This window comes from Triticum urartu, chromosome 7 (genome assembly GCF_003073215.2).
Source record: "Triticum urartu cultivar G1812 chromosome 7, Tu2.1, whole genome shotgun sequence".
NCBI classification, from domain to species: domain Eukaryota; kingdom Viridiplantae; phylum Streptophyta; class Magnoliopsida; order Poales; family Poaceae; genus Triticum; species Triticum urartu.
The window spans coordinates 702,874,438-702,886,275 of NC_053028.1; the positions used below are offsets into that span (position 1 = coordinate 702,874,438).

The following is an 11,838-nucleotide window of genomic DNA, read 5'->3' on the forward strand; positions in this document are numbered from 1 at the left end:
TAACTATGGGCTTGTCGTCTATGCCATATGTACAAATTGGGTTCATTTTAATGGCATATGCATAGTTGTTACAATGAGATTGCAAATATGACATATTGATGATCTCATGCATAGCATATGACAAGTCAAGAGGACTGTCAAACATGATGTGACCGAGAAAATTATCACAAAAAATCCTATACAACATGACATCACAACTAATAGACTTTACATGGCAATCATCAAACTCATCATAAATGGGTAAATCATCGCATGGGGAAATCAGACTAGCATGAAGCATGGCAATAGTTGGATCGACATCATACAAGCAATCAATATTCACTAGTGGGACAAGAGCATCACTTTCACCTATTTTACCTTTGTCATTTTACTCATGTGGTGTAGGTGAGGTGGTAAAGACCAAATTGTGGCCATCTTCATCGTGATGGAACCATGTGGGGTGGATCATATTCCACCATGGCCATCGTCTTGTCGAAAGGAAGGGCGAAGTCGTCGAGGATCGGTGCGCGTCATCATATATGAGATCTAGCACCAAATGAGAAGACACAATAAAGGTAGAGGTTAAGTCGTTAGAGTTCACAATGTCCTCACAAGACCTATCAACTTCCTCTCTCAACTCTTGTGGTGGCTCACTCACTCCCTCAAAGTAGATGCACCCAAAGTCACATATGATTGAGTCACTCATCTCACTCAATTGGTGTGGGTTGCGGCTCTCCTCGCATGAAAATTGGGGCAACTCATTATATATGGGGCTAGTGGTGAAGTCGCTCTCACTCTCAATATGGTGGCACAAGTCTCTTAACTCATCTCCAAACACCGCCGTGGTCGAGGGGAAAATCTCATGCTCAGCCATCTCGTCATTGTTGCCGTTGATGAAGGCCGAAGATGGCACATCATAACTATCGCCTCCAAAGATGCAAGCATCATCCTTGCTCACCACCTTGTCGCTCGCCTCCAAATCTTGGTCCTTAATTGGCTCCGTAGTCGTAGTCGTCGCTGCACCATCTTCAAAAAGAGTCATGGTAGACTCGGCATCGTCAATGCCACAAAGAGGTATGGCAGTGAAGTCGAACTTCGGAGCGTTGTCGGGCTTGGACATCTTGGTGGTACTATCCTCATGCTCGTTGTCGTGGAGCTTGATCGTCGCAAAGTGTGCTTGGGGTGGAGAAGCCTTGAAAGAGGGCATCAAGGCGACAACATTCATAAAGAGGTCTAGACTCCGGTGGGTTAACCAACTCATGGAAGCGGGGAGTAAGGAATGGAGTGTGAAGTTCATACGCCAAATTTTCCACTAGTTTGATGTAGAAGAGATTTGCAAGATTACCATCCCAAGATCAGAGGCAAAGGACTGCATCGCATGGCATTATGAGAAGAACAGGATGTTTTTGGTGAGAAGCACATATGAGCCAGCGGCCAATCTGCAAACTAGCTCGCTGCTCCTTCTAGCTCGATTAGAGAGGCGGATGATCGATCTATCTGGGATCTGATATGGAAAGCTAAGGTACCACAAAAATTCATGATTTTTGGATGGAGGGTCGCTACTAATACTCTAGCGACAAAGAAAAACAAGTTTAGAATAACTATTGAGTTGGATGCCATCTGCAATATATGCTGCAAGTACCATGCGGTTGTTTCCTGCATAAAGAGTAGAGCACTCAGAACAGCTATGAGGAAAGAATGGTCGCTCCCTGATGAGAGAGCCTTTAGGTACACGGGGAAGGACTGGCTTCAGGTGCTCCTTGACACTGAACCCGTGGACACTCGCGCTAATATTCTGCTCCAATTGTGGATATGCTAGCACCTACATGAGGACTGCATTCGCAATACGGGCAAAGAATCGATTATGGGAACTGTGCAGTTCTTGCTGAGGTATTCTGAAGAATTTAAAACGGCGGAAATGAGTGGCGATCATGAAACAGGAAAAGGTGTGGGTGCCATTGCGGTGCAGCAACCCCGCTGCCCCACAACGAAACACTCACACCGGACAGGGCCGGCCGTGGGATCAATCAAACTAAATTCGGATACCTCGTACATGGAGGAAACGAGTGAATCTTCTACAGGTGTTGTGGAGGCCGAAGCAAAAGCAGCCCTTATTGGGTTGAACGCACTCTCGAGGGTCTACATGGGCCCTGTGTTTTTGGAACTTGGACTACCAAATTCTGCTGAAGGAACTGATGACTGGAACCAGTCCCGCTCCCCTGCTATGGACTTCTAAGAGACATCAAGCAAGCACTCACAAACTTCTCGGATCATAGTATCAGCTGCGTGGGGAGATTATGCAATGCCCTTTCTCATGGGCTTGTAGCATTCACCAGGAATTCGGAAGACCAGGAGAGGATTGCGGACGCACCGGACTGCCTCCACCCGCTTATGATATCTGAATTTGTAGTTTCAGCAGAGTAATTTTTCTACTCTGAATCTCAAAAAGAAAAAAAATCCTAAGATGTAGCTTCAAGATGGGACATGCTTTACACACAGACCATTGCAGATGATCTGCTAGAGTTGCTAGAGTTGCTCTAAGATGGGACATGCTTTATACACAGACCATTGCAGCAGATGTGATTGAGGCAACTTGCTAAGTGGGACATGATTAGCACAAAAACAAGAACAGGGTGTCACCCTATTGGCTAGGATAGCACAGAGCTATCTCGCCCACCCTGCTTCGAGTCACGGACTGACCCATTGTGTTTAGAGTTTCTTCTATAAAATTTTTCCTCGAAGGGCTAGTCCTGGATGGTTTCAGCTTTTTATTAGCATAAAATGAATTGGCCAATTGGGCGGTAGGTAGTTTGAATAGGATCCAAGGCTGCACCTCCTTATGGACACTGCAGATCTGAAGTAAGAGTTATTTACCTTAGCCTCCAGCTCTCAGTTTACACTTGAAGCAAGGTGCAGAATATGTGCGTGCGAAGCAAATCTAGGTTACCAAAGTCCTAGCAAACTGGTTTTGCAGCTCGTAATCACATGCGTAGTAAAATTATGAATGCCCATCTCATTGATGGATCTGGTCAACTAGATTGACGGCACCACGTAGTATGACTTATGTCATTAAAAGCTAAATATGTCTATTATTAAGGTGAAAATAATAATATTGGACTTCTCATGCATTAATAATATTTCGATGGTGCTTGTTTCCAATGATTTCCATGTGTACGAAAAAGTAACAGCCAAACAAGCATGTTAAAGACTATTTTATTTGTAACAAGTCGGATAAGGATGTAGCTAGCGTCAAGATTGGGCTTTCCGCACGGTTCGGTTTAGCACATGCGACTGAGGAAGTGGCACATGATTAACCTATAGACCAATTCGTGGGTGCTAGGTTATGTGAATGGCATCTAGCCATGCAAGTGGCACATGATGGATTAACCTATAAATCACTTGGCTAATTTGGCGCTAGGTGATTTGAATAGGATCCACAGCTGCACCTCGATCCTTGTGGACGCGGCGGATCTGAAAGCAAGAATCGATGAACTTAGCCTCCAGCTCTCAGTCCACACGCACGTTTTGAAGCATCTTTCTCGTTGGACCTGTGCGCAACGCTTAGCAACACTTCCAATTGGCCAATTGGTAATTTGGATAGGATCCGTTGAATGCACTGCCTAGAATCGACTGAGGCAACTGGCCGTGGCACATCATTAACCAACGAACCAATTGGCCAAGTGGCACTGACACATGATTAACATACAAATCACTTTGCCAATTGGGCGCTTGGTAATTTGAATAGTGCACCTCCTTGTGGACGCTGCTGGTCTTATCTGAAGCAAGAATGGATGAACTTAGCCTCCATCTCTCAATCTTCTGCTATAAATGCACTGCCTAGCAACACCTTGTGACATCATCCAAGTGAAGCAGCTTGCCCACCGGTCACCACTCACCACCACATCCTCCATTCCCGTTCTCCTTAGCAATCCAAGGAGCTAGCAAGCAATGGCGAATCTGCGGCTCCATGGCACCATCAATGCTACCATCGTGGGGGCCGACAACATCCAGGATCGCTCCCGCCACACCGGCATCGTCCCCAGTTTCCTCGGCAATGTACGTCAGCTGGATGTCTTGTTGGTCTTTTCATTTTACACCAAAGTTAGCTTCGCTATAGTGTCACTAATTAAAGAGCCCTCCCGTTAAAGCTTTACATTTTTAGTGATAAATCGAAAATGCTGCTAAAACTTGCTATTTTCTGCTGTAGTACTAAATCTGGAGTCATTTAGCAGCGCTATAAGTTGCTATTGGACTAAAACTTTCTAGGCTTTTCGAAAGTCACGTCGCAGCGGCCCAAATTTCTATCTCATTCTACCTTCTTGTTATATATATTGATGCAAAACTTGGTTATTGAATTAGGATGCCTTATCAGTGCTCGAATGTTTTAGTGTGAACATTTATATGTCAAGTATATGGGATATATCACATGTGATGCATGATTGCATGCATATTTTTTCATTTATTATTATTATTTTAGAAATGCTAAATGGGCTTTAGCTAGCTTTGCTATAGTTTTTGACAGAGTCATCGCTGAATGACATAACTAGCTATTTAAAACTATGGTCTACCTTACACTCTGAATTATCGACTTAACTAAAAGCTATTCCCGTACGTAGATTGTGCAAGGTGTCCAGGAGACGACGGGTTTGGGCAAGGGCCTGCCGCGGGTGTACGCGGCCATCTACCTCGGCAGTGCATGCGTCGCCCGGACGCGTACCATAGCCGTCCCTTCAACGGGAATCGCGCGATGGAACGAGCCGCTCCGCGCCTACTGCGCCCACCACGCCGCCGACGTCGTCATCTCGGTCATGATCGAGCAGCTCGGCCTCGCCGATGACACAGTCCTCGGCAGCGCCTACCTGCCCGCTCTGGAGCTCCTCAACAGCGACGACACGATCGACCGCTGGTTCGACGTCCTTGGCGCCAACAGGAAGAAGCTCTGGGATGGGCCCAAGATACAGGTGCAGATCAACTTCCGCGATGTCGCTGACCAAGGCCTGGCGTGGGGCGGCGGTGTCGGCGTTGGCGGCGCCAAGGTGCCCCATACCTTCTTTTCGCAGAGGACGGGGTGCAAGGTCACCCTGTACCAGGACGCGCACGCGTCTGAGGAGTTCGACCCCAAGATCCAGCTCGACGGCGGCGGGCTCTACAAGCCTGGGCACTGCTGGGAAGACCTGTACGACGCCATCAGCAATGCACGGCATCTGGTGTACATCACCGGCTGGTCGGTGTTCCCCCACATCACGCTGGTGCGGGACGGGGAGCAGCAGGAAACCCTCGGCGAGCTCCTGAAGCGCAAGGCCAGCGAGGGCGTGCACGTGCTCCTGCTGGTGTGGAACGACGTCTCCTCCATCGAAGGCGTGTATGAAGCCGGCCTCTTGGACACGAGGGATGAGCTGACGGAAAAGTACTTCCGCGGCAGCCGCGTGCAGTGCGTCCTCTGCCCGAGGAACATGTACCTCAGAGGCTACATCTTCGACGCCAAGAGACCTACCGACTCCATCTTTTGCAGCCACCACCAGAAGGCAATCGTCGTCGACCAGGAGCTGCCTTCGTCGTCGTTGTCGGACGGGCGCCGCCAGATCGTCAGCTTCCTCGGCGGCCTCGACGTGAGCTATGGACGCTACGACACGCAGTCCCACTCCCTGTTCAGGACGCTGGGCACGGGGCAGGCGCACAGCAAGGACTTCAACCAAACCAACTTCAGGGACGAGGGTGCGACGCTCGAGAAGGGCGGGCCCAGGGAGCCATGGCACGACATCCACGCCAAGGTCGAGGGCCCTGTGGCATGGGACGTGCTCCACAACTTCGAGCAACGATGGAGGATACAAGGCGGTGACAAGGAGCACCTGGTCGACCTTGTAGCCATCGAGGGCAAGGTCGCACCGTCCTCATTGCCAGTGACACTCCCCGGCGACCAGGAGGCGTGGAGTGTGCAGCTGTTCCGGTCCATCGACAACATGGCCACCGTGGGCTTCCCCGACTCCATGGAGGCTACCTACGAGGCCGGCCTCGTCCAGGACAAGCACCATGTGTTCGAGAGGAGCATCCAGGACGCCTACATCCATGCCATACGTGCCGCAAAGAGCTTCATCTACATCGAGAACCAGTACTTCATCGGCAGTTCCTTCCAGTGGAAGTCCGGCGTCGGCATAGATCCGGCGGCAGTCCAGGCGAATCACACGATCCCCAGAGAGCTGTCTCTCAAGATCGTGAGGAAGATCGAGGCCGGTGAGCGCTTCGCGGTCTACGTCGTGGTCCCCATGTGGTCGGAAGGCTACCCTACGCATATGTACAGGCAGGCGATGCTGGACAACCAGAGGAGGACCATGTCCATGATGTACAACGACATCGCCGCTGCGCTGCAGGCCAAGAACATAGACGCCGATCCCAGGGACTACCTTACCTTCTTCTGCTTAGGGAACCGCGAGGCGAGGAACCCAGAGGGCGGCGAGTACCAGCCTGCGAAAAGCCCAGAGGACGGGACGGACTATGCCAAGGCGCAGAATGCACGCCGGTTCATGATCTACGTTCACTCCAAGATGATGATAGGTACGTAATATCTCCCCTCTGTTATTGTGTGCTTGCATTGCTTGATCGCTAACTAATATGCACGTCTCGTCTTGTTCAGTTGATGACGAGTACATCATTGTCGGATCTGCCAACCTCAATGAGCGGTCCATGGCGGGGAACAGGGACACCGAGATTGCAATTGGCGCGTACCAGCCGCACCGCATCAACACCGGTACTGAGCTCGCCAAAGGACACGTCCATGGCTTCCGGATGTCGCTCTGGTATGAGCACCTCGGCAAGACGCACGACGACTTCCTCCGCCCGGGGAGCGTAGAATGCGTGCGGAGGGTCAACAAGATGGCCGATGAGTACTGGAACCTCTATGTCGGCGACGAGCTTACGAGCGACCTCCCAGGCCACCTTCTCACCTACCCCGTCGCCGTAAGCAAGGCCGGCACGACCTGGATGATACCGGGATTCGAATTCTTCCCTGACACTCAGGCTCGCGTCCTTGGTAAGCCAACTGGACATGACGATTATTTCATGAGCACATAGATGGAGCCAGGTTTGCTAGCTGCTCCTAGCTAGTAGTGGTGTTTGATTAATTCTGGCACGTCAGCTTTCTTAGTTACTCCTAGGATTTAGTTACTGTTTTCCTAAAACTATTTCCCATTTTCTGTTAGCTAGTTTGTTAGCATGAACCGCGTTTTGTGCGAGCCATGCCTTTGTACCGCGAGCAGGCAGTTCACACGCTTTCCCTTTCATGAATAAATGGAGGAAGAAATAATGAGAAAACACTCTCTCAAGCTCTCATATATAGCTCTGGCCAACAGCTTGATTCTACTCCCTCCGAACCAAAGTGTCGTGTCGTGGTTTTAGTTCAAATATTAACTAAAACCTCGACACTTATTTTGGATCGGCGGGAATACCATTTATGTTCAGCTGTTGATGTCGTGTTTTGAGTCAGAGTACCATTTAGCTAGGGTTTTGAGTCAGAGTTTGTGCGATGGAGACTGATTATTTTCGCTACAAATACAACATGCCGACATAGTACTAGTATATATCTTACAGAAGCACATATCAATATTACTCTGTAAGCATTTTAAATCTCACAAATAAATCTGAAAACATGCATTAAATAAGTCATCACACCTTATTTCTCTGGAGAAGGGATTGAAATAGCGATGACCTTGTTCTCTGCAGAAACGTTACCGGAAAAGAGATGCAATGTTTCCTGCCCTCCCTGTTATGCAACGATTCTACAATTAAAATATGTAAAATTATCAGTTCTACAGAAAAACTTTCAGATATTCAGTGGCATCGAATTAGTGAGTTACAGTATATGCACAACCGAACAACTAAACAATTGAGGAAGCTAGCTAGGCATTCTGACAACCCATGGTAGTACGTTATTTGCTTTGCCGAAAGAGTTTGAACCCCAACCCTGAAAGCTGACTGCAGCCCCGTTATTCAGAGGATGTTACTGGAATCTTTTGAAAGATTTAATTCTTTAGTAGTGTACTACCTTGGCAAGTGTGGATTTTCAATTCATGAGTCAAAGTCGTTGCCCCCAAGTAAGTAAATCATCCATTAGCCTTAGATCTTGCGCTGGCCGCCAATTTAAAAGGCGCTGGACTGTTACTAAACTAAACTAAACACTGTTATATGTTAGTAAAGCATGCCATTGAGCCACACTATAAACAACACTACTTGGCTTCAGATCTCGTGCTGGCGGTGTAGCGGTCTTCAAGGCCCGTGCACGTGACATCACTTAAGCATCCATCAGCGTACCATCGAGTGAAACGAAACATGATATTTCCTGTCTCTTCCTCGTGGTTTGTTAGTAGGCAGAAAGAGTTTATTTGTCTCCAGCCCAGGGGAAGAAAGAAAATAACAAGTGGTTGGTGAAGATGGGGAAAGAACACAGGAAGCTGAAGAGTGGACGGAGGGAGTAAGCAAGCAGGGCCTTCAATGTAGATTGTGGCCTTTTTAACCTGCTCTGCCACCGTGCTATAGTAAGCTGCAACCATGAGCATGAGGAGTACCACTACCAGTTCACTGCAATAATATTGAGTAGCTGTCTGTGATCAGGTATTCAGGTTCATTGTGCAAGCTACGTACCTACAGTAGCTTTGTGTGATCGATGTAGCTTAATTATCCATAATGCTGATCGAGGTATGAGGTGCTATCCTTGCGTCTCAGTGGGTGAAAAATCCACACGTCTCTAATCCAAGAATTCCAGTCGTTTCGGTCTATTCAAACAGTCCGATCGAATTTCACCAAGAGATGAAATAATCCATCGATGATGAAAGGTAAAACAAAACAGGAGGCAAATTAATTAATACCTTCCTTGATGCAGTCGATGTCGACGAGAAGTTGTTCCTGCAATTTTTGCAGATAATATAATTCACCCTCCAGCAAACGAAAACAGAACGGAGGAAACCGGTTTGGGGGAATTGATTTGTTGGTCCGTAGTGTACGTACCTAGGGTTCCTGGATGCAGACATGCAGTAGGCCAGTAGCCGAGCTCCCTGCGCTGCGCGCCTGCGGCCAGGGGGGCAAAGGCGTCATCGGTGAGGTGGGCCATGTTGGATTATGGATGGGCTTAGGCCCATATAAGACACTAATCCCTGATTAATCTCTAAGGTCCATGCGTGTGTACGGTAAGTGGTGGAAAGTATGAGAAGTTTAGTCCCATATTGCTACAGTAAGAAGAGTGAGACCTTTTTATAAGGGCTGCTCTACCACTTGCTATTGGGAGCTTGGGAATAGGAGCTGTACACGCGCACTCCTCCTCCTCCTCCGCCGCCCGCCTCGCCTTGCCTCGTCACGCGGCGGGTTACGGGAATGAGAGCAGGTGCCGTCAATAAGGTTTTTGGGGAGCGTCTCAACGCGACTGCTCCCGATCCGTCCCCAACTTCGTCCGCCTCTGCTTCCACTACTTCCCCTGCATCAACACCATGGCCGACGACGCGGCCTCCAAGAAGAAGGCCACGGACGACGCCGAGGCTGCTGCTGCCATAGATGGTTCGATTCTATGTTCTGTACGTGCTAGTATGCTTAGGTATCGCTATGAGATGCATACCTTTTATGCCATGCTTACTGTTCACTCGTGGATAAGTCTAATCGAAAAAGTGCTAATATTTCCAACATGCCCAGGTGAACACCCCGCCGCCGATAGGGCAAGCAGACCCCACGGGCCGCTAGCGAAGAGTACAACCGAGGAGAAGCTCCTACCGCCATGGCAGTGGGGATTCAGATGGGGACAGAGATGAAGACCAGCCCGAGCTGGAGGGGAGGGTTTGGGGAGGAGGAGAAGGTGGGGGTGCTCTCGCTCTCGCAGGAAAGAGGAGGGGAGAATGTGGAACCTCCCGTCGTCAGTGTGGCCGGAGCAGGAGGGGACGGCGGAGACACACAAGTCCTGTTCTATTGATCAAATACCACTTAAAGTGGGATACAATAAGGATCGTGGGGTTGAAATCAAACATGGTGTCCCTCATCCAGAGAATTGAAAAACTTAGCTAAACTATCTGCTTCTTTATTTGCCGTTCGTCCTTCAAAGATAAATTTGTAGTTAAAATTGGCTGCACGCTCCTTGATCTCTCTTACAATGCTCTCATAGTTGCTCATTGTGCCTTCATATATCTAGTTGACAATTAGCTTCGCATCCGACGCAACAACAAAATTATGGATGTGCAAATCCTCAGCTAGCGACAGGGCCTCTCGGCAAGCAATTGCTTCGAGAATAACCAAGGCTGAGCTACCCATAAACGAACCCCCTGCACTTCGGCAAAACGCAACTGCAGATCTGCCAAGTCCAGAACATGCAACACTAGCATCCACGTGGATTTTTGCATGGTCCGGCGGTGGCGCCTTTGATCTGGTAGTTATGTCTGTTGGAATAGTATGGATTGATATCCTTGTAACCGGAACAATCTCAAGGTCAGCAATGAATCTATTTATAAACTGATGGGTTGCTGAGGGCGTTTGATATATCTCTTCATGGATGACTTTTCTCCTGGCCCACCAGATTGCCCATAGTGTCACTGATAGTCTGGCAAAAGACTCATGTGAAAGTGTGTCAACCATCGAGAACAACCATTGTTTCGCACTCGGTTCCGTAGTTCTGCACAAGTGTTCTGCTAGATCACCATCAACAAGTGCTCATACGCATCTTGCCATAGTGCACTCAAGTAAAGAATGTCTCCAGAAATCTGCACCTCCACATAATGTACACTGACTCGAAGTAGCCATTTTTCTATGTGCTCTCACATCCTCAGTCGGAAGGGAATTTTTTGCTAACCTCCAGAGAAATATTCGTATCTTGCCTGGGACTGGCATTTTCCATAATGTGGCATCTTGATCATTACTCAAAGAGCCAGAAGCCTAGGCGCCCTGAATCGCTGCCGTTCGCGTGGATCGGTAGGTGGGCCGCGGCCCAATAGCATTTACCTGTTGGCTCGTTCGTCTGCTCGTCCGTCACTGATTTTGAAAGAGTTCACAAAATTTAAAAATGTCCTAGATTTTTTTTAAAATTCACAAAAATTGAGGAAAAAGTTCATTAAGTTTTAGAAGTTTCAATTTTTTTAAAAAATATTGAATTTTAAAAATTCTAAATTAAAAAGAGAATAACGGATTTGGAAAAGGATCACCAGTTTGAAAAATGATAGTGATTAGGAAAAAGTTCACTAAATTTAGAAAAATTCGTCAATTTCAAAATAACCCTGAATTTGAAAATAGTTCGTGCATTTGAATAGAAATGGAAATGAAAACCAAAAAAGAAAAAAAAAGTAAACTAGGTTCCGCTCACTACATCAACTAAAGCAACTGCATCTGGAGCACTTACCAGGGAAAATAGAATAAATAATGACGTAGTACGAGGGGATTTTTTTTCTCACTATTTTGCCATCCCGTGATCAGTTCCAATTTCGTAGTAGGAGACATACTCAAAGTCAATAGATTCATGTCCTTTTTCTATAGAAATAGGCTTGGTCAAGTGCTTAAAAAAGAGGTGACCCGAATGATTTTTAAGTAGAAAAAGAAAAATAGATAGAAACTGAACAGTAATCCATGACAAAGAAAACCAGAGAAACCACCCCGAAAAAAATCCAGCGGGAACTGTCCCCCAAACCAGCGCTATCGTGCTAGGGAGAGGATCATTTTGGGTCTGCATGTTATGTGTCGTTTTAGAAAACAGGTTACTAAACTGAGAAAAGTTCAAGAACTTAAATAAAATATTGAATTTAAAAGAAATGCAAAATTATAAAGAGAATCATGTGTAGGTGCCGGGTACTAATAGGCATACTCTGAAAGCGTTCTAAAGAAAGTGTGCTACCAAGTTCTATG

General features: G+C 47.5%; 1 protein-coding gene across 1 annotated transcript; it reads left to right on the forward strand.

Moving 5' to 3' along the window:
* Positions 1-3,821: 3,821 nt before the first annotated feature.
* Positions 3,822-7,307, forward strand: LOC125524834 (phospholipase D alpha 2-like). The gene is made up of 3 exons (XM_048689860.1): positions 3,822-4,035; positions 4,596-6,531; positions 6,611-7,307. Exons 1-3 carry the CDS (start codon positions 3,928-3,930, stop codon positions 7,045-7,047), a joined length of 2,481 nt encoding a protein of 826 aa, XP_048545817.1. The 5' UTR covers positions 3,822-3,927; the 3' UTR covers positions 7,048-7,307.
* The last annotated feature ends 4,531 nt before the right edge of the window (positions 7,308-11,838 follow it).